The following is a 23,396-nucleotide window of genomic DNA, read 5'->3' on the forward strand; positions in this document are numbered from 1 at the left end:
ATGTCTATCTAAATCCTTTTCCATTTTTTCTTTGAGTTATTGGACTTTTTATTGTTGAACTGCAAGAATTCTATTTATTTCCTGGATTCTAGGCCCTTATGAGATGTATGATTTGCAAATATTTTCTCCCATTCTGTGGGATGTCTTTTCACTTTCTTAATTGTGTCCAATGAAACACAAAAGCTTTTAATTTTTATGAATTCCAATTTATTTATCTTTTCTTTGGCTACCTGTGCTTTAGCTGTCATAGCTGAGAAACTATTGCCTAATCCAAAGCCACAAAGTTTTACACCAAGTTCTCTCCTAAAAGTTTTATAGTTTTAGCTCTTTCATTGGGGTCTTTGATCCACTTTGACTTGATGTTTGTATATGGTGTGAAGTAGGGGTCCAACTTCATTGTTTTGTTTCTGGCTATCCAGTTGTCCCAGCACCATTTGTTGAAAAGTTATTCTTTGACCTATTGTATTGTCTTGGCATTCGATTGAAAATAAGTTGACCATCAATATATAGATTTATTTCTGTATCCTCGATTTTATCCCATTGCTCTACATGAATATCCTTATGCAGTACTTCACTGTCATGCGTACCATGGCTTTATACTAAGTTCTGAAAATGGGAAGTGTGAGTCTTCCAACTTTGTTCTTCCTCAAGATTGTTTCTGGCTGTCCTGGATCCCTTGCATTTATATATGAACTTAAGATCAGCTTGTCAATTTCTGGGAAAAAAGCATCTGGGATGTTTATAGCAATTTCCTTGAATCCTTAGGTCAATCAGTGGATGCTGCCCCCCTAACAATAGAAAGTCTTCCAATCCGTGAACCCATGCACATGGGCTGTTTGTCCTTTTATTTAGGTCTTACTGATTTCTTTCAACAATGTTTTGTAAGTTTTCAAGTCTTACAAGTCTTGCACTTCTTTTGTTTTATTTATTCCCAAGTATTTTATTCTTTCTGATGCTATTATAATTGAAATAATTTTCTTAATTTCATTTTCAGACTGTTCATTACTAGTATATAGAAATATAATTGATTTTTGTAAATCTCTCCTGCAATCATGCTGAACTCATTTGTTAGCATTAACAGTTTCTTTGTGGGTTCCTTAGGATTTCTGTATACAAGATCATGTCATCAGTAAATAATTTTACTTATTCCCTTCCAATCTGAATATCTTTATTTCTTTTTGTTGTTTGTGCTGGCTAGAACCTCCAGAACAATATTCCACTGAAGTAGTGAGAAAAGATATCCTTGTCTATTCCTGATATTAGCAAGAAAATTTTCTGTCTTTCACTATTAAGTCTGATGTTAGTTGTGGGTTTTTCATGGAGGCTCTATATCAGGTTGAGGAAATCCCTCTCTACTCCTAATTTGTTGAGTATTTCATCATGATAAGGTTTTGGAATTTTCTGCATCTACAGAGATGATCCTGTGGGCTTTGTCCTGTATTCTATTAATATTGTGCATTACAATTATTGATCTTTGTATGTTGAACCAAACTTGTGTTCCTGGGATAAATCCACTTGGTCATGTTATAGAATTCTTTTTATGTATTTCCAGATTCAGTTTGCTATGTATTTTATCTAGAATTTTTTGTCTATATTCATCAGGGATATTCACCTATAGTTTTCTTTTATTGTGATGCCTTTCTCTGGTTTTTGTATCAGCATATTGGCCTCGTAGAATGTTTTGGGAAGTGTCCCTTTTCTTCTGTGTTTTGGAAGAGTTTGTGAAGACCTGGTACTAGTTCTTCTTTAAATGTTTGGTACATTCACCAGTGAAACCATCTGATCCCAGGCTTTCTTTGTGTGGAGTTTTTAAAAATTATTATTATTGCTAATTCAGTCTGTTAAAAGTCTACACAGCTTTTCTATTTCTTCTTAATTCATTTTCAGTAGTTTGTGTCTTTCCAAGAATTTTTTCACTTTATCTAATTTAATCTAATTTGTTGGAATCTGGTTGTTCACAGTATTTCCTTATAATTCTTTTTATTTCTGAAAGGTAGGTAGAGATACCCCCTCTTTCATTCCTGGTTTTATAATATGAGTCTCCTTTTTCTGTGTCAATCTAGCTAAGTGTTCTGGTTTGCTAATGCTGCCATTATGCAAAATACCAGAAATGGATTGGCTTTTACAAAGGGATTTGGTTGCAAAGTTACAGTTCTAAGGCCATAAAAGTGTCCAAACAAAGGCGTCAACAAGAAGGTACCCTCACCGAAGAACACCGATGGCCTCCGGAAACCTCTGTCAGCTGGGAAGGCACGTGGCTGGCATCTACTCCGGGGTTCTGGTTTCAAAATGGCTTTTCTCTCAGGACGTTTCTCTCTAAGCGTCTGGGGGTGTTCTCTTAGTTTCTCCCAGGCAAACTGTGGGCTAGCAATAGTCTGCTTTCAATGGCCATCTCCAAAATGTCTCTCTCAGCTGCAACACTGAGCTCCTTCTGTCTGAGCTCTGATAGGGCTCCAGTGATTTAATTAAGACCCACACTGAATGGGCGGGGACACACCTCCATGGAAATAATCTAATCAAAGGGTATTACCCACAGTTGGGTGGGTCATATCTCCATGGAAACACTCAGTCAAGAGGTCACACCCTTATCAGAAAGATTAATCAATCTGCTATAAAGATTTGTTATTATTATCAGGTGTGCCCTAACTGAAGCCATTTGCCTTGTAGAGGAAAATTTTTCTTTCCCAACGCAAGACCTCACAAGTAGAAATCAGTGGACTCACTATCATTTATCAAGAACCTGCCAGGTGCAAAGCATGCACTATTTTATTTAATCTTTACAATAACTCCACAAGATCAACATTATTATAATCACTCTACAGAAGAATTAACTAAGGCTTAAAGAGATGAACTCAGGATAAGCTGGTGACAGAGAGGGGATTTACACCAGGCTTTTCTTACTCCAAAACTCATGCCCTTTGTAACGAAAAGGAAAACACAATTAAAAAAAAAACCTTCTTGCAGCTTCAATGTCATTCACTAACTAGCATGTAAGGAGCCAATGTTCCACGGGGCAGTGGAGGTGGGAGCTGGGAGTGCAAGAGCAGGAAGCACCTTCGTTTCTTCGAAGCAGGACAGGTGCTAACTAGTGACAGTCGCGTAAGGCAAACAGAACATCCCGGCTAACCGTAAAGCTGAGGGACGCGGGCACCCCCAGCCCCTGGCCCCATCCTCGATTCTCTTACACTGTGACCAGGGACGGCACTAACCGCAGGCTGCGCTGGCCGCGCTGGCCGTGGGAGGCTGGGTCAGCAGCCCCCAGAGCTGGGCCCGCACGCCGCAGGCTTCCTCCATCTCCTTCCACATCAGGAACACGTCCTCCCGGACCCCGGCTCCTGGGAAGGGAAAGCCCAGCGTTAGCGGCAGCTGAGACGGACCCAGGAACTCCCCGGTAGCCCTGGAGGACCCGGCACCTTCTGGCCAAGTTTCTACAACGTTTCTCTACGTCCAGTTCCACTTTCCCCAATAATTTCTTTCTGTGAATTAGTATCAAAAACCCTAAGGAATGCTGCTGCCCAAGGGAATCATAAATTCATCCCTTAAAATGCAATAAGTCTTTGTAAATCTTTGTAGCAGCCAGAATATTTTAAGGTGAATGATTTGATAACACACATATAAGAAAAAGGATGACATTATTCAAAAGCACCAAATAAAAGTAAGGATCACCACTGTGGGGAAGAGAGGTTCAATGGTGTATGAAAATAATCCCTAATCCTGTCTCAATTTAGCTGAGATCTCCCACTGCTTTTACACCAAACCCTCAAGTCTCTATTTTTCCTCTAAAGGTTTAGTGATTCTCTGGCCTCCTTTTCTGGGCCTCTGCTGTCTCAGGGAAAGGTAAGGTTTGGCTGCATGACATTTTTAGAAAATGATACAGCCTAATTAATATATTTATTTCTCTCTCGCCATGAATAAAGCCCGGGAGTAGGTGGTTCAGGCTGGCGGGAGGCTCTGCTGGGTCAGGAGCCAGGCTCTTTCCATCCTCCTGCTCAGCCACGCCCCAGCACATTCCTCCTGCCCTCAGTCTCTCCAGGATCCAAGATGGCACCAGGGTGCAAGCAGCCCGGCCAGCAACAGTCCAGAGGAAGAGGGGAAGCTGGGAAGGTGGAAGCATGGCCCTGACCAAGGCAGTCCCTTTTGAGCCTCCTTCCAGTCCCATCACCGAGTGCTGGCCCCACGTGGCTGTCAGGAAGGCTGGGAAAGGTGGCGCTGAAGCAGGTGTGCTGCAGCCCTAGGTCAGCTGGGCTTTAGCTCCCAAGCAGGCTGGAGCGGAGCTGGTGGCCCTGGGCAGGCCCTGCCATATGCTGAGAGCCGGGAGCCAGGGGCACCCAGCGGTGTCACTTCCAACATCTGGAGCTCCCGGCAGCTGCACAGCCCCATCTGCTGCTGCTTACAAGTTGCCTGGACATGTGGTCAAGTCCCAGGCAAACAGCACCCCCCGACTCGTGGTCACACTGTGGCCAGGCTGTGGTCAGTCAGAACCTCAGGAAGGGAAACCCTTGCGGCCTTACGGATGTGGGGGCCCTGCCACCGTGTCCCGGCTCCTCCTGCCCCAGCTGGCTCGAGCTCCTCGTGCCTCTGCCTGAGCCTGTTGGGCACCCAAGGCCCACAGGGACCCCGAAAGGCAACCGCAGCTGGAGGATGCCGCCACCCACTTCAGCAGCCTCGACAGGCGCAGCTCCCACCGGCTCTGCTCACGGCATCACGGAGGCCGCGGGAGCCCCTGCTCAGGGGTGCTCGTACCACTGCTGCTCCAGCAGGAGTTACAGCAGATGCATTTCCTGGTTTCAAAAATTCCATTCCAATGTAAAGCTTATTTTTTAAAAAAATCTCTCTTTCACAGACTATACAGTTGGCCAGGGAACACTGACAGTGTTCATTAACGCCAATAGCTAAGTCCTAATTCTCTAATGCTAACTGTGTCTTGTGAGTACTGCCCTGTGCTTGGCATGGTACTCTTGGGAGGGAGCACACCCAGCCTGGCATCCGGGCCTGGCCACGAATGTTCTCACTTCTCTTCACCATGGCTCTGCAGGAAAGTTCCAGTCCTTTTTTGTTGTTTTTACAGCTGATGAGCTGGGGCAGAGTGAGCTGTCCAAGGCCACACCTCACTGAGCAGCACAGCAGGGCCTCGAACCCAGATTGGTGGGACTGTGCCAACGTGGCTGCCCTGTCCACTGTACTGGAAAAGAAATGGGTCAGTCTGGGGGGCTCTGCAGCCCACCTCCAGCTGGGGGTGAGACCCAGCCTCCCGGGCCTCTCGACAGTACATTCGACAGCACAGATCAGGAAGCCCAAGGGCCCACCAGCACCGGGGACAAGGGCCCACCAGCACCAGGGAAGAGAGCCCACCATCGGGTCCAAGAGATGAGCCCATCTAGGGACTAAGCCACCCAGCAGACCCAGGCAGCACCCAGGTTTCTGACTTCAGGGCCGACAGCGAGGGACGGCCGCGCTCTGGCCCTCCCAAAGAGGGCAGATGAAGCGACTGAGCAGTCACAGCTCTGTTTATAAACACGCAGACGAAGCCCTGACGGAGGTGGCTGTCCACCCCAGCTCTCCAGCCTTCAGTAGCCAAGCAGGGAGATGTGATGTGACTCAGTGCCACACTGCAACTCCAAAACTTCTGCAGGCTCGGCCAGACGTGGTCCCTAGGTGCCCAGGACTTTCCGACCACTGTGAAAGCGGGACTCGCTTCCAGCTGGGTGCCTCCAGAGGGACGGGTTAAAAGTCTCCCTTTAGAAGTTTTAATTGAGTCAAGGCTTTCCATTTCTGCAAGACCTGTCGATAATCTCTTATGAGGGTATAAACTACAGGTTAGCAGCAGAGGGAAAATTCCCAAGGAAACAGCATGGCTCTTGACTGCCCAGAGGCAGCCGGGGCCCGGCTTCTACTCCTCCGCGCAGGGAGAATCGGGATCATCCCTACACGGGCTTGATGACTCGGCAGCTGCAGGTGGCTACACTGGCGACCAGAAAGCAAACAACCCAGAACGATCATTTAACCAGCTTTCCTTAAAGAAAAAAAAAAAAGAAAGAAAAAGAAAAACCACAGCCCAGTGAAAGCATGACTCGGAATTCACAGTCTTACTTCAAGTTGTGCTGCAGGAGCAGGGAGGGCTGCCATTCTAATCAGGGTGGCTGAGCAGGGGCCTCAGGAAATGCAGGGCCCCCCAGGCTGAACCAGGGCCGAGACGAGAGGACGCGAAAGCACAGTGGCGCCTCATGTGCCTGCCCCGGCGAGGTTGAAGCCAGCCACGGCTGCCTCACCCAGAGAGGACACGGCTCCCCATCGAGACGTCCCAGCGGCCTGAAAACCCACCAGCCAAGGTGGCCCCAGCCCACGCCCACCACCAATGTCCTCCACATCCACAGTGGCCTGCCAGTGTCTCCTAGGAGAGATGCCCTGTGAGCTCCTGCTTTTCATTAGCACCTGGAATTGATTCCTTGGGTTGGCTAATTTCACAAATGAAATGAGACCCCGCACAGAGAAGTGTCGGGGCGAGGGGAGGCTACACTGAGTACCTGCTTCTCCCCTGAAGCCTTCTCTGTCTCACCCACAGATTCAAGTCTGACTGTCGCCGTCCGATTTACTCCCACATTCATTTAACAAGTGTCGTGGCACACACCTGCTGCACAGCGGCACAGGGCGGCTGGGCCCTGCTCCCCTGAGCTGGCATCTGAGTCCGGCGTTGGGGGCCCCTGACACCCCATAGCCCTCTCTGCCTGGTGAAACGGGGGACCGCTCTCCTTGGACCCCTCTGAGCCTCTGTCCTCACACCCCCTCCCCATCGGGGCGCCCGCTGCCCTCCATGCACCCTCCAGCCCTCACTCCACCACCGTCCCGATGCTCTGCGCCCCTCAACTCCATGGAACAAGCCACCCACAAGCACCGTTCTCGGCTCTTTTTCGCCGGGACACGCTCTCAGGCCATGAAGCTAGGCTGTGGGCACACACCAGCCTCCCGCTGCAGAGAGCACAGAGCAGCCCACACCCGGGCAGAAAGCCCACGGCTGACCCACTGCGGGAGCTGGGGCGCGTGGTCCCTGACGGCAGCCCTGGGTTGCTCCAGTCTGTGCCCGCTGCCGCGCCCGCTGCGTCACCAGCGACCTGCGTGTAGACAAGGCCGTTTCCTCCTTGTCTCCCCACAGCACTCAGCACGGGGCCCAGCGTTCCGGGTGAGAACTCCCATGCATCTTTGCTCTTATGCTTCCTCACGACAGGGAAGCTGCACGAGCACTTACTACAGTCTTTCCTCCCGGAGTCTCCCTGCCTCTGAATTTACGGCCCCCGGTTTTGCAAGGAAGGCCTCTGAGTGCCCGTGACACACTCGGCTCACCTGAGCAGACGGCCCAGGGACCCCAGACGGTAACACGGCCGTGCCCTAAAGCAGGACGCTGTCTCCTTTAGGCCTTCAAGCCACCCTGGGGATCTCCTCCCGATGGCCAGAAGGCCTGGAGGGGCGCCCAGCAGGGCAGCTGGCTGAGGGCACTGACCTGGGGAGAGGGCAGTCCAGAAACAAACCCATCCTGGCAGCCCTGCGTCTCCGCCCGCCCCCTGGTCCTCCAGGGTCTCGCGTGCTGGTGGCCTCTGCCCTCCCTCGGGACCCCTGGGTGGGTGAAAGGCTGGCCCGGGGAGGGGGAGTTTGCTGGGAGCCTGAGCCTGTCGTTCCTGTTCAGGCCGATCTCAAAGAGACGGAGGCAGCTAGGAAAGGCAGCACTTCCAGGAAAAAGCAGCACATACTTCTGCTTTCAGAAAGCAATGTGACATGAAAAAAATAAAATGTGAGGTGTTAAAAGGCTTCAGAGACCTAAAATTATAGTACGTATCTGAGGAAAGGGGGACAATTACACTCAAAAAGGGAAATAGAGTATCGAAAGGAGTGATTTTTGTTGCAACAAAGAAACTGCCAATGACTTGTGTTAAATCGTACGTTAAAATGACCTGTTGTCGAGAGGCAAGCGGACACCTGCGGGCTTGATGGGAGCTCACACCTGACACCAAAGTACAACGTGGGGCTGCACTCAGTCCCACCTACAGAGAGGAACCGGGAATTAACTCAAAGGAAATACAGAGTCACCCTGCATCTGAATCAACACCCAGTGTTTTCTTGGGGCGATGAATCCGTGTGCTTCACGAGGATTTCAAATGCAAAGTGATTTCAAATACAGAATACGGCCAACTGGGCTGCAAGCTGATATGCGACTGTGGTGCCCTGCCTGGGGCCGGCTCTCTCTTGTAAATGGAACATTATAAAATGCAAATGCAACACAGTCTAATTGTCTGATATTCCAGTAGAGACCTGAACACAGACCTTCACTATTCTCTCCCTGGCAGAGCAGCTCCGCAACTTGCAAGAAGCGGGAGCCCAGGCTCTGGGGGGCTACGGAGGGGCAGGCAATGAAGACGCCATGGCGGAGAGAAGCAAGACCTAAAGAATAATGCAAAAGTTGCCCAGTGATCAAGTTTACCTGAGTAAATCTATTTCATTTATAAGACACCAATTTAAAGTAAGTGTTTTAACAAAATGGTAAATTCAGAGGGACTTTATGAGTTTCCTTTAGAGCCAATTTACAAAACTTCTTGACTTTTTCATTAAAAAAAAAAAAAGGCCTGAACTTCTTTACTTCTTCAACCTACAAATCACACACACACAAAAACACACAAACAAACAAAACCACCGAGATGGCCGCAGAGCTGCCTGCCACCTTCTCCTAACCAGCTCTGGACCAACAGAGAACGTGCAAGGAGCCACCCAGGCCAGTGTCTGCTCGGCCTCCAGCCTCAACAAAAGCCCATCCCTGTGGAAACCAGGCAGGTGAATGGGCTCCTGGGGGCTGCCCACCCACCTGCGCACCTGCCTCAGGTGTGCTCCCTCCTCTCCAGGATATCTGGGAATTAGCATGTTCTAGGGGACTCGTCTGTTCTCTTCAAACCCTGGGAGACGGACTTGGAAAGCAGTAGGCCAGTGGTTTAAAACTACCCTGTTCTCAACAGGCCAATCAGCTGGGCGCACCATCCTTCACTTGCTTATTCAACAAAACTTGACCAACAGGCCCTGCAAACGCAGGGCCAAGAGGAAACAGCCCCAGATCCTGGGCAATGTTCCCAAAGTGGGGTGCACAGAACCTGTCATGAAATCCCCGAAATGCTGATCAAAATGTAGACTTCCAGGCCCAACCCAGACTCGTTTTGAGGGTGGGGCTCCTGGAAACTTCACTCTTTAAAGCACCCCAGTCCTGAGCCCTTGATCTGGGGCCCTTCCCCTGTGAGGCTAGTTGCTGCAAGGGAGAGGCTAAGCCTACTGATAACTGTGCCTAGGAGTCCCCCCAGAAGCCTCTTTTGTTTCTCAGATGTGGCCCCTCCTCTCTAAACCACCTCAGCAGGTGAACTCACTGCCCTCCCCACTACGTGGGACGTGACTCCCAAGGGTGTGAATCCCCCTGGCAATGCAGGAAGTGACTCCTGGGAAGGAGCCTGGACCCAGCACTGTGGAATTGAGAGGATCTTCTTGACCAAAATGGGGAAGAGAGATGAAGCAAAATAAGGTTCCAGTGGCTGAGAGATTTCAAATGGAGTCGGGGGGTCACTCTGGAGGGTATTCTCATGTGATGTACAGATATCACTTTCTAGTCTTTAGTGTGTTAGAACGGCTAGAGGGAAATACCTGAAGCTGTTGAACCGCAACCCAGTGACCTTGATTCTCTAAGACAACTGTGTAACTATGTAGCTTGCACAGGGTGACAGTGTGATTATGAAAACCTTGTGGCTCACACTCCCTTTTATCCAGTGTATGGACAGATGAGTGGGAAAATGGGGACAAAGATTACATGAATAGGGTGGAATGGAGGGGATGGAAAGATATAGGTGCTCTTTTTTGCTTTCATTTTTATTTTGGAGTAAGGAAAATGTTCAAAAATTGATTCTGGTGATGAATGCACAACTGTATGATGGTGCTGTGAATAATTGTACATTGCAGATGACTGTAGGCTGTGTGAATATATCTCAAACTGTATTAAAAAAATACATGAACAATGGGGGGGAGGAGGGGAATGGGATGTTTTGGATGTTCCTTTTTTATTTTAATTTTTATTTTATTTTTTGGATAATGAAAATGTTCAAAGATTGTGGTGATGAATGCACAACTATATGACAATACTATGAACTGACTGTACACTTTGAATGACTGTATGTTATGTGAATGTATCTCAATAAAATTGCCTTTTTTAAAACAGCACCCCAGTAAGTCTTTTGCAACAAAAGTTTGTGAAGCTTTAACAGACAAAACAGGCATGTAAACGAATTACAATCCAAAATATTCTTGGAAGAGCAAGAAGGAAAACTGGACATTGCTGGGAATGACAGTCTCTGGTGCCCCTATTTCTGCACTAAGGAGACACTTGCCAACAAGATCCGAGCTCCTTCGACCCCTCAGAGGGCTGGCGACCCCTGGGCACCTCTCCTAGATACCCACCCACTCTGCATTCATAGGAGCCATTTATTTCAGATATATTTCAATATAACAGCTGCCTCCTGAAGACAAATAAAGAAGGGGAAAGGGAGGAAACCGAAATTAACTACAGCCTCACTGTGTGTCAGCCGCCGGGCTGGGCACTTTCATCCATGCCTCATCCACTCCATTCTACAGATGCGCAAACTGTGGTTCAGGGACTTCAGGGACCTTGCTCAGGCAGGATCAACCTCAGGCCACTCTGTCAGCAAAGCTTCCTGTACTCTTTCCACTGTGGAACACTGTCCTTATGTAGCCCCCCAAATAATCACAATACAAGAGCCACAGAAGCACGTTCAGTCAGTTCTGTACTGGTTATTTTTAGTTTCCCTCGAGGGGCTTACAGACTCACCCCTACCTGGGACAGAAACCACCCAGCCTATAATTCTGATATGAGCCATGTCCCCACATCCAGGGTCAGGGACAGAAGTGGCATCGATGAGCAGCGCACACGTCCACTGGCCCAGCATGGCAAACAGCAGTCATCCACAGGACAGGCCTCCCGGGGCCACAGGGTCAGGCTTCTGCCATCCGCGTGTCCGTCTGTCTCCCTGATCAAACTGGGCTTCCCTGAGGACAGACCACGTCTACCCATTTCTGTAGCCATTCCACCTGGTGCATCTCTGACACGTGGGAGGCACCTCCGAATGGGCTGCTTGAGGACAGCGACCCCCTTCATTTATCGTCATCTCCCGAGAGGTCAGCAGAGCCCCTGACCTTCAAATCACAAATGTGGGAAGGCCTCCATCCTGTAACCAGAACATGTGTGCTCAACTACGATCAGCCGTCTACACGGATTCTCTTGTTCTTAGCAAGTCAATTTAATGTTTAAAAGCTTCTTGGAGGTCTCTCAGCTTCACGTTTCGTTGGGGGATGCCGGAAGCCTGGGCCCTCCTGGTAATTTCAGCCCAGCTCTAGGGGGCTGACTGCGCTGGAGGCCAAAGAACCGGGCAGAGCCCACCACGGTCCCGAGTCAAGGGAGGGCAATGTGAGCTGCCAGGCTGGCCGCAGTGGAGGAGTCCTGCGAGCAGGCTAGGGATCTGCAGGGGCCGGGCGGGCAGCCAGGAGCTGAGAGTAAACCCAGGAGTCCGGGACACAACGCCGAGAGGGGAGAAGGCAGGCAGGGGTCCCCTGCCCTTACAGGGGGCTGCTCTCCACTCGGGAAAACCAGACCAGCGCAAACACTGGAAGAAGGTGTGCCCTAGGGAAGCAGGGGTGCAGGTGCAGGTGGGCAGTGTGTAAATTCTAAACCGGGATCCTGCGGGTATTGGGGCAAGAACAACTCTGAAATCACCAAGCAGAAGTGTAACTGACATTCCAAGAGTGTGGAGTTCCCTGAGTGGGAACCTTGCCTTTCATTCCTTGTGAATCCTCTTCCTCACCCCTAACTCACACTGGAGATGTTTAAAATTCTTGTTAACTACCTGGAGGGTTGTCACACGGCAGCAATTAGAAATTGCAAGCAACCCACTGCCAAGGAGAAGGACTTTGTAGGTAGTTCCCCAGCCTCATAAACTGTAATGTGGCAGTAATTTTGGAAGTGCAGCTGCTCCAGCCCCAAATACTGAATTAAATAGAAATCTAGGGAGAAGGGAAGAGACCTCAGAGAATCCCCTGCTGTCAGTGAGCTATAAATAGCACCGATCAGTGCCTCTAAATTAAATTGGGGATTAGACACAAAGAAGCAGTGCCAAGCCTGAGGGATGGGCCAGTAAACTTTCAACATCTCATTAAAGATCCCAAGTGTCTTCCAAGAATCTTGTCTTGATTATTTTTTCTGTTCAAGTGTAGCAGCCTGAACACATTTTAAAGTAAATAAAATTTGGCTTTATAATACTTAGTCTTAGTTCATTCATTTTTCTCCACCAACACAGAAAGGCGCAGTTTCCAAAGGTAGACTCAGCCAACTTTTATAGCTACATTTTTGGACTCAAGAATAATCCTGGGGGACAGAGCAGCTTTTCTAGCCCCGTTTTATAAAAGTACAAGAAACATACAAAAATACTCTCAGAAAAGCATTGCCTTGCCCTATTGCCTAATACTCGCTTCTTTTTATTTATTCATTGCGAACTCTTTCTCTTTGCTCATAAGCAAAACATGGTGGTGAGCAAATGACCCCTATTTGCCAGTTCTGATCAGTTAGCAGGAGCCGGCCGGAGTGCTGTGCCGGGAGAGCGGGAAGTGAGTACTGGCGCGGTGGGAAGTACAGACTGATTGACTGACTGACTGACTGGGTGGTTGATTAGTGGTGGCTGCTGAGGGTGAGGAGGGTATAGAATTGAAAGCGGTGCCCGGATGCCCACCCCTGTCCAAGTGGAACCACGAGAGGGTTCTGGGCTGTTCGGTGCACATGAAACCGTGTTACAGTTAAAATCGTGCTCCAGTTGTTTACGATTTGCCTCCTCTTCTCCTCCGTGAGGCTGCCTGGGTTGAAGTGGCACCCAGAGCCCTCTGACCTGCCTTCAGCCTGGGTGCTCACCCTACAACCAAAACTCCTGGAATTTGCATCTCTGAAGTGCCTGATGGCACACGGCCTCTAAACCAATCGTTTCACGGTTAGTCCAGATCCTGGGCCGGCTGCTTCAATGCCTAAATTAATGTTTTTAGCCTGATGCCAGGCCCTCAGGGAAAATTTTTACTCTAATATAATTTTACTACTCCATATTTATTATTTCAATTTAATTTAATTTTTTGAGTACAAAACAGGAAGAGAACCAAATAAAAGATGAGGCCTGCTCTGAACACGACACCAGAAGCGTTTTCCCTTCTTCAGAGGCATTCCCCAAACCACTAAGCCCCCTTGCTCCAGGCCCAGGGGGTCCTGTAACCTAAGGAGCCCCTCCAGGGGACACGGACAGTACCTCTGGAAAGCATCGAGATGGCAGCAAGCCCCAGGCCCCATTCAGAACGAGCCATCCCCCAGGAAAGCCTCGAGAACTGAAGATGACTGTGTCCAATCCACACATACTCCTGCACCGTTCCAGCCTCCACCAGGCGCAGTGTGGCACAGGGAAGCGGGTGAAAGCTGCTGGTCTCCTGGTCTCCCCTGGAAAGAACCTGGAGGCCCACCCCAGTGGCCACCGTGACAAACGCATCCACCTCTCATCGGGGCATGCTTTAACAATCCAGGATTCACTTCCTTCTCTGAAATTCCAATTTCCATCCGCCCTTGTGCATGAGAATTGACTGGTTAGCATCATGGCTCTTCTAAAAACAGTCTTTATGACAGAGTCTGCCCAGCCTGTTGGGTTATTTCATTTTCTTTCTAGAACCAATGTCTACAATAAAAGACCACTTGGAATTCCAAAAACGAGGAAAGAGGAAATGGACATTAACTGGGAGCCAATCAGGTACCAGCCGTTTCCAGGTGTGCTACATGCTTGAACTCTCCCAACCACCGTCTGGGGCAGTTATCACTAATCCCCCTTCTACAAAGGACACGTAGCTCTGAAGTTCAGTAACGTCCCAGGTCAGACCATGGTTAGTGGTAAAACCAGGATTTGCACCCAGGGCTGATTCTACAGTTGATTCCCTGTTTGTTGCTTCTTGTAAGGAAGCGATGGGGATGTGGTTAGATGGTGGGGTTGCGTGAGCAGAGCTGTGTGGGGCAAAGGGAAGACACACGCAGTCCTAAAGGCAGGTTTTCATGTACTGTTTAATGGTTAGTTTTTTCCAGAACACTAAAGTACTTGAAAAAATACTGATAAATTGAAAAGTAGATACGCTAAACATTACCTTGTTTAAATATTTTCTTTATACCCCAAACAAAATTTATTATAATTTTAATTTCCTGATTTTAATGGAAGCAAATTCATCAGCTAAAAAAAATCAAAACCTACTTCTTTTCTCTATCATTTTCAATTGAGAGGTGTATGTGACAAGCATTGAGAAATAACTTTAAAAGCATGCTTGATGAATGTAAAACTTTAGCAAAACATATGAATAGAGTCCCCAAATATGTAAACTTAAAATAGTGTTCTGAGTTGTAATACACCAATGTTTCAATTTTTCAAGATTTTTTCAACTAACTTAATATTCTAGGGAATAATTAACCATTAAAAATAATACATAAATACATGTCTCTAGAAGTGTACATTTTTCCTCTTGCCTCAGGCTCTGATATGGACATGTTTGAGCCTGTCTTTAAAATGTTGATATTTTACACATCATAGATTTTTGCATTAATTTTGATTTTTTTTCATTTGGCATTAACATATTATTAATTTTGACTATGACTTTTGTAGCACCCCTTTTGTACACTGGAATAGTGCATGGGGGCTAACTTGTACCCTGAAAGCCAATTATCTGGAATCCAAAAAGCCAGCAACAGCAGGGAATTTCTCACAGAAGAGCAGGTGAGCTCCTTGAGTGCGTGACTCCAACCCTCCATCGACAGTCCCCCCTTCTGTACCCCAGGAGTCAGACGGAGCAGGGTGGGGTGGGGGTCTGAGGAGACTGACACCCATAGATGCTCCAAACCGTCTGGGTGGCAGCTGAGAGAGGGCTCTGACCGAGACCCATCTAACGAACAGCCTCTGGGCTGTGGTGGGGTTGGAAGCCGCAGGTCTTCTCAACCAAAATAGTCTGTCAAGCATTCTGGGCAATTCTGAGTGGGAGCAGCTGGCTTTGAAATGCCAGCGTTTCTGGGAGTTGTGACAGACGGAGGAGACGAGAACATACATTTAGGATACTGGACTCGCCCCCCAAATTGAGGACACGTGATCACTGAAGTGACATCAGAATGGCAGGCCGCACACCGAGCATTTCATTCTGAGAATGTCCTTATCTGTAATTTAATTTGTCTGCTTCACAGGGGTAGGAAGAACACAGTTGCTGAAAATGTAAGTGATGCCCAGGAACACATGGGCCAAAATTAGACTCCACCTACAGTTGTTGGCACATGGTGGGGGGCTGGTGGCACCTCACATTTGCAGTCCTGCCCTAAATGAATCCTTGTCCACCAGACTTCATCTTGTAAATCACTGTATGGCGTGGCACATACCCTGATTTAAACTGTTCTCACGTTAGCACCAACCTTGCTCATCCACTGACATCTCTCAAGTCCTCCGGAGCTGCCCACTTCGCTGTCGGGATAAAGCACGCAGCCGGCCCACTCTGCTCTGCGGCCCGGGGGTCTGCATCTACAAAGGGAGTCGGGAGCAGGCCGCACCCACCGCCTCCCTCCCCACCGGAGGACGCAGCCCACTGAGCTGACCCCCTGCCCCAGCCCTTCCCCCGGAGCCTCTGCGACCCCACGCGGGGACACAGGGATCTCTGAGGCGGCCGGATGCTGCAGCTTCTCCTCCATCTTCCCAGAGGGGTAAGTTCCTGCTTATCCTGGAGTGGGACATTTTTCTGCCAAGAACTACAAACGAACGGGAAGGTGGTGGGGATGGGCTTCTCAGCCATCTCTCCCTCCTCAGCACCCACCTAGGAGGAGCCCCCGCCCCTCTTTCTCCCGCTGGTGTCTGCCGGGTCCTCGGCCCTTAGCAATTGCATCAGCCCTAAGGAAACTGCTCTCCGCTTTCTGAGTCAGCTCCTCCTACTGTTGTTCTGAATCGCAACCCCATTTCTACAGTTCTGCAACTCATTCTTCAGGCCTGCTGCACTCTCGCGTCGCCCTGATTGGGTGGAAGGTGAGGTCCATTCAACCCGATAACCTCACAAGCGCCGTGCTCACCCTGCACCCACGAGCTCGGCCTGCACCACACAGGCAGGGCGCAGAGAGCCCACGAGAGCTGCAGGCGTCCCGCTGCGGGCCCAGCGACGCTGCGTGTGCAGCAAAGCCGCTCTGCCTCCCCAGGAAAGCGTGTGGCACCGACACACCCGGAACCACGTCTCCAGCAGGTCCCCACGTTAGTAAACACCGCACACACAGACCCCCCTGGGTGACAAGCTTGCCAGTTCACAAGTAACTCACGTCCACTCCCTACGCCCTGTACCACATAGAAACACAAGACACCGCTCGTCCCCGCCCCGGCTTTATTTCCTAAGGACATGGAGCACCTGAAGTTATTAAGGATATAAACTACACCTTTTTAGCAGCCAGATACCTGGGGGGGGCTCCCCTTTCAGTTTCCTTGAGTTCCAAGTGACGACACCTTCCCCTTCCTGCACGGCGAAAGCAGGAAATTCCATACACTCCGTTCTCTCTGCAAACGCGTGGAATCTGAAACATCCAGAGGTTTCCAACGTCAGGCTAGTGAAAGGGAATTTTTGCATGCTCGCTAATTTTCCTGGGAGTTTGGATTTGTTTTGTGCTGCCGAGCTGTGTCCACAGTTCTTCCCTGTACCTTGTCGGGCCCCCCACAGCTCAAGCCAGGCAGGCAGAAGAGAGCAGGCAACCGCAGTGGTTTGGGGTTTCAGCTGATGGCTCTCCTCTTCCGGGGGGATAATTAGCTCAACCAAGTCTTATTTAGTGATGATGGAAAGGACACCCTGTGCTTACAAGTCTTCTGACCCCGGGGTTCAGGCACATTAGTTTTGACAAGTCAAGAGTCTAATGAAGGGCCGTAGTGGCGCCCAGCAACGCTGCGGTTCAGAACGCTGAATGCTGGCAGCACAGGCACCACTGGCTGATTCCCCAGGGCCTAAGGCGAGGATGAATCAGAAGGATTCCTGGGTGGCTGAGTTCTCAGGGCCTGGGGAGCAGCAGCCACCATGGGAACTGAGCCGGTCAGGAATGCAAGCCTTCAGGTCCACCCCAGACCTGCTGAATCAGAACGGCACCCTAACAAGCCGCCAGCAGACTGGGGTGCACGTTCAAGCCTGAGAAGCACCGAGGCAGACTGTGGAGTAACGGTTTAGCTGCACCGTGAAAGCCAATTTTTAATCCAAGAAGTCAGTAGCAGGAAACTGCCCTCAGACTTGGCAGGTGGGTTCTCTGGGTCATGCTCTCCAGCCCCTCGGAGCTCCCCACCTGCCCATCGCCGCTCCCTAACCCAGAGAGAATCACAGCGCAGGTTGGAAGGGGCAGACAGCTGGACTGACGGGGGGAGAGGCCAGGGTCCTCTTCTGGCCCGTGTGAAGTCTGGGGCCTGTCTACCACTGAGGGGTATAAGCTGTGGGCGCGCTGGCACCCGATGGCAGGGACAGGCTGGCTGTGATACAATGGCCCCATTAGGCCAAGGATTCCCAACCAGACCATCTTCCCGCTGCAGGGACTTGGTCCAGGCAGGAGCCACCTTCTGGCAGAGCGAGGTGGGGGGGGGGGGGGCAACGTCCTGGGGGCCCCACACCTGCGGGGCCAAGGCCTCTGGTGCTGAGACCAGGCCTCTCTGATCTGTTCTCCAGATCAGGAGAGAGAAGGGGGTGGAATTTTACTCTGGCCGAAACAGCCTTACTTATGCAGTTTGCAGAAACCAAGTTAACACCGAGTGGGACTCTGTGTGCCGGGGTCTGGGGGCTTCAGGCGGATGCAGCTCCTGGCACAGTGAGCTCAGGTACAGCTGGGGCCCCGGGCAGAGGCAGCCGCCCCATGAGCACGATGCTCTGAGCATGTGGCTTACGGGTTAGTGATAACTGCCCGTTAGCTGGGGCACCACAGCCACCAGCGTTCCTGTTAAAAATGCAGATTCCTGAGCCTCCTCAGACCCTGGAAATCAGATGGGAAGGAGCTCCGTGGGCAGCTCTTGGGCCAGCTGAGGGGCTGAGAGGCGGACTGCAGGGCCTGGCCTGTCAAGTCCTACCGGGCAGCTCCCCAGGGGCGACGATGTGCACCTGCATCTGAGAACAAGGCTCAAGCGCAGACTCTGCACCCCCTTCAGACTCAGAAAAGGACTGGGTCACTCTTGTAGCCACGGAAATAGGTGATCTCTCCACACACACACACAGGAGAGAGAAGGAAGGGAGCCCAGGGCCTAATGACGCACTGGAACGGGGAGTCATGGCCCCGGTGGCTCTCGTAGACGCAGGTGCTCTCTGCCTACCTGCCCTGGGTCCTGGCGCTCAGCTCCTTTAAAAAGGCGATGGTGCCGTCTCCTCGGGCATTGAAGGACACGGTGCAGACTGGACGCAGGCTCTGCAGCACTTCCTGCATGAGGAGCCCCTTGGACTCCTCAGGAACAGCCCCAACCACAAAGTAGTAAACGGATTCAATCTGCAAAACAGCGGCGCCAACGGCTCAGCACCCTGCAGCTCTCCCTTGAACTGGACTCGCCTGCAAGACCCTGTCCACAAAATTCCTTTTTCTAACAGGCTCAGAGAAAGAACAGCAACACTGCTCAGGGCTTCGTGGGGCGCTCGGGGGCCAGAGTTGGGAAGTGAGCTGCTCACTTCTGGGGCTGAGAAGGCCTCTTGGCAGCGGCTGCACACTCAGGTACTGCACGGGAACATTCCCCCCAAGCCCGTGCCCGGGGGTGGCTATTTTCAAGTCAAGGAATGAAGGAAGCTTTGGCACCGTGGGCGGGAAGCTTATGGGCCATTTCCAACAACACAAACTCCTCTGCCCACAGTCTGGGCAAGGATAGGAAGGTGGGGTGCTGCCCTGTGGACCCTCTGGCCACATCCTGCCATGGAGACACGCTCACCTGAGGAGGGGGCTGTGCTGGCTCCACACGGAAGGCCGGGACCGGGCGCCCCCGCAGGCCAGGCAGGAGATGGGAGCCCCTCACAGCCCCAGTAGCCCCCTTCAACCAGCGATGCTGGGAGACGCCTCACCCAGGGGAGACGCCTCACCCAGGGGAGACAACCCCAAAGGCAGCTTAATTTAGAGACCACGTCCCTCCGGGGAGTCCGCTGCCCACTCAGCCCCACCTTCCCCGGGACTCTGCCTGTCTCTAATGACTTCTGTAATCCGGGGTACGAGATTTAACTTCATTTCTTCTCTTGTACAAGAGAGATATTACTATTTACCTCACACTCACAGAAACACAAACCCTGTGGCTAAAAGCGACATAAAACACTATTTAGTCAGTTCTTCTGGGGTAAAGCTTTATTTCCGAAGGCATGTATCAAAAAGTACACGTCTATCTGTTAACACTCCCAAACCGGGGAGCTCAGCAGCTGGGCCGCACTTCCCCTAGGAAAGCACACGACGCGTCCGCTCGTGGAGACGGCTGGGGAAAGCTTCGGAACCCAGCGTGCTCTCAGCCCCACGGCTCCACGAGCAGAACCAGCCTGCCTCCCCTCCCCTAGGACGCAGCTGAGTTTTCTCATGGCAGGAGCGCTGCACAGCTGTGACCCAGTGCCCTGTCCTTTCTCTGGGTGCTCAGTGGGGGCGAGGGGCACTTAGCTCCCCTGCGCTGGCTAACAGAGGGTCTGCAGAAGGCTCCAATCGCCCTCCAAAGAGCCTAGCTCAGCACAGGGGGATAAAAATAGGCACATTTTTGGCTGACCCAGCTCTGCCTTCCACAAAGCTGCTATTGTCACTTCCATCTGGCACCTGTAACCCATTTATCAGTTGGTTCCAAACTTCAGAGGTGAACAGCAGTGTGACTTGTGGGACCCTGCAGTGCCCGTGACAGGGTCTCCGGGAGCTGCTGCTGGGAGGGGAGCACAGGCAGGTGAACAGTGGAACCAAGAGTCTGCAGGTGAAGGAGGAGGCTGGGGCCACCTGCACGGCCCGGGGCCACTTACTGTTTTGTCCTCCTGGGCTTCCCGCAGAGCTCCCAGGGGACCAGCCGGGCTCCCGGCCAGCTCAAACGGCAGATGCTCGACCCACTTGACGGCGGCAGAAATGGATGGTTCCGTCACAGGAGCAGCGTCTTCCCGCCATTTCACAGGCTCCTGAGAAACACTAGAAGGAATCACACGGGGCCGTCACTGGGCCGCGGTCAGTCACCAGTCCTACGGCCATGACCAAAAAGCCACCGAACATCCCCAGAACTGGAAAAGAAAGAGAACAAGGCTCCCTGCCCTCTGAAAGCTACCGACAAGATGTGTCAGGAGCCAAATCGCCACATCCTAAACCTGATGGCAAGGCCTCAGTTTCAACAGAAAACATTACTGTGGATGTGCTGCACGGCAGTGGGCGTGGCCCCTCGACGGATCCTGGCAAAGCCTACCACCGATGGACTATTGCAATGCTGATTCTTTTAATCTTTGTGCTTCTGCTTTCTCTTTTTCTTTGCTAACGTTATTATTTGGGATATACTCTGGATAATAACCAAAGATATGACAAAGTGTTGGGCACCTTCCGATGATTTTACCTTTCGATGAATCCCCTCCTCCACCTATGAGAAAGCAGCCACCCCGTTTAGCCGCCTGAAGCCCCCTTGCCCCTTTCCAGACATCCTCCTTTACACAAGTTCCCCCTTTGACATCCAAAAATATTTCACTGAGAAAGCGATTAGAAGGCCAAAGCAGAAGCAATGTAAACCACGTAATTCATCACCCGGTTCCTTGACAGGCCCCGTTGTTTGCCGAGGTTAGAACTGAATCAGGGTCAACACGCTCCACTAGTGCCTAATGGCTGGCCTCGGGCAGCCAGAGCATACAAGAAATTCTTTGGGCACCCACCCCACGGGCTTATGGTACGAGAGTAGTTCCTCGTATGAGCCCACAGCTAATTTACTTTAGGTACAAAAACAAGCCCTTCTAAATAATTAAAATAGCCAAAACAGAGATCATTACTGAGAACAAGGAAGAATATTATGAGGAACTTGGAAGGTCTGCACCGGAATAGAGTTGTCTTAACATAGGGATGAAAACACACACTGCTCGGTCCCCCCGCCCTGTTCGGACCCCAATGTCCCCTGGAATTGAGTAACAATGGTTTTGTGATTTATATGCTGTGCTTGCCAGCTCTCACCCGCGTGATCCAGGTGCAGAGCTTATGTAACTTTGAGCTATAAAAGAAAATCACTTTTTCATTAAAATTGTCGGAGCCCTGAGCTTCGTCCCAGACACTTTGCGTGTCTGTCTCCTTCCTTGCTGCGCTGACGCCGACCCCCACTTTAGGACCCTGTCACGTTTGCTGAGGCAGGACCTCGGCAAAGACGTTTCCAAAGCACTGTTATCATCTGTATAGGAGAATAAAGATCTCAACAATATAAACACTGACAAGTGTTTTAAAAATATCGGAGAGTTATTTTCCTAAAACAAGTTTATATGTAACTGTTCTATTAACATCTATTAATAGTAAATTTATAAGAATTCAGATGCTATTAAGATTTGCAAACCAGCAGCAATTTTACTAATCTAAAATTTTATCTCTACTGCTTTCATGATATTATTCTCATTGTATTGAAAGATTCTCACCATTTACCCTTTTTTTGGATCAAAAATAGTGTAGTTTTCTTTTGAGTTCACAGAGCATTATAGTTTAAATTCTGAGATAACCTGGTTAAACTATTCAGTGTGGGTTTGAGAACGACTGGTTTGCCCCCTGCCCACTTCCTCTCACTTGTGTGGGCTCTGATGAGGCCTCCCAGGATACAGAACCTGGTCAAGTGGCATATACGCAACAGCATGTATTTTCTAGAAAGCAAAAGCCTTCATTAATACACCTATGGCAGAAATAGGGACCTGGGATATAACATACCCAGGCAGCATCCCCCAAATTTCACCTGTTTAGCTGAAAGTAATGTTAAAAAGAAAAACTCAATTAGGCAGATGCCCCCCCCCTTAGCCAGATGTTTCCCATCGGTGGGGGGGGGGGGCACTGTTCCAGAGGAGATGCTGGCAAAGAAGTCCATGTTCTCTTTAATCCAAGAATCCATAAATAATTGATGGTGAAGAACTCTGGAATACAGGAAATTCTATAAAGCTAACCACCTGCTACTCTGATTAAAGTCAGTCAACGTCCAGGGGAGGTCTACTTGAGTTGCAAATTCAGTCTAGAAAGTCTATGAAATTTGTGACAAGTTTGAATTAATTACCCAAGCTAAAATCCAAAATGAGTGAAGGGATTTTATGGCCATTTTATGTTCAATTTATAATTTGTATACCTATATTTTACCTTTCCCATGCACTGAAAAAAAAAATGTTTCTAAATCTATTCTAATTTGAAAACTATAATGCCACATGCAAAGTGAATAAAAGTTTCCTAAGGTTTAGTCATTGTGCTTTTTTCTATTGAAATTGAGTATTCTAGGAAATTACAAGACAACACCTCCTCCTCGCCAGAGCTAACGATGCTAGCCATGCCCCTCGACCCCAAGCACCTTCATGTAAGCTACGGACGGACGAGGTCTCCGTGAAATCTCCTTCCCACGGGCACTCACCACATGAGGTTGAAGCTGGTCAGGTGAGCCACCTGCTCCCGGAGGACCATGGTCAGAGCGTCCCGGCACAGAGGGAGCTCCTCCTCCCGCACGTCGCCGAGGTCCAGCACGATGGTGACGCACTGTTCCAAGATGACACCGAAAACCTGCCGGCTGCCGCTGGTGAGCCAGTTCATCCGCCGCTTGTAGCTCGCTATGGCCTGCGTTAAACGTTCCACAAACTGCTGGATCAGTTCTGATTTAGCCGTCAGCTGACAAGGGAAAAAACCAAAACCGACACCAAAATTAATCATCCGAACTCCAGGGCTGCCAGAAGACCTCGGAGACCATCTAGCCACAGCCTCTTCCGTCAAGAGCTGTCGTTTGTGACAAGTTTGTAAATGAGCTTCCAGGAGGAAGTGTTTCAATCTTTCAAATGAAACACCCTTGGGTAACTCCCCACGGAAGAAAAGCTGAGGATGTGATGTTTTCCAAATATTGTACTCTTATGAAAAATAGTGTTTCCAGATTGTGTTTTATCTTCATAGTTACAGAATTAACCAGAAAATGCCCCAGGATAGTTTTAAGGAATTAGGTAGAAGAAAAGAGAGAGGAGTAGAGGCAGAAGGAAAAATAAAACAATTCTCACTAAAAAGTCTTCCTAAGTACAAGCCAAGGTGCTCTAGACATGACAGCACACCGGCCCAGCTCCTTCCCGTGTCTCGGACTCTCAGGCCAAACTCC

The 23,396-nt window shown here is 50.0% G+C and overlaps 1 protein-coding gene across 8 annotated transcripts in view; it reads right to left on the reverse strand.

Annotated features, from left to right (window-relative positions):
- The window catches only part of VWA3B (von Willebrand factor A domain containing 3B), a 139,343-nt gene that overhangs the window by 102,129 nt on the left and 13,818 nt on the right, over positions 1 to 23,396 (reverse strand). For all 8 annotated transcript variants that reach the window (XR_005212385.1, XM_037807120.1, XM_037807123.1 and 5 more), the window contains 5 exons: positions 22,674 to 22,924; positions 20,086 to 20,245; positions 18,438 to 18,607; positions 16,563 to 16,678; positions 3,210 to 3,335 (listed from right to left, as the gene is read on the reverse strand). Coding sequence is in view for 7 of the 8 variants with exons in the window: in XM_037807120.1 (XP_037663048.1) it covers positions 3,210 to 3,335; positions 16,563 to 16,678; positions 18,438 to 18,607; positions 20,086 to 20,245; positions 22,674 to 22,924 (823 nt within the window). In the remaining variant the exon portion in view is untranslated. The remainder of the gene's footprint in view (positions 1 to 3,209; positions 3,336 to 16,562; positions 16,679 to 18,437; positions 18,608 to 20,085; positions 20,246 to 22,673; positions 22,925 to 23,396) is intronic.

This window comes from Choloepus didactylus, chromosome 17, assembly GCF_015220235.1.
Source record: "Choloepus didactylus isolate mChoDid1 chromosome 17, mChoDid1.pri, whole genome shotgun sequence".
In the NCBI taxonomy this organism is placed as follows: domain Eukaryota; kingdom Metazoa; phylum Chordata; class Mammalia; order Pilosa; family Megalonychidae; genus Choloepus; species Choloepus didactylus.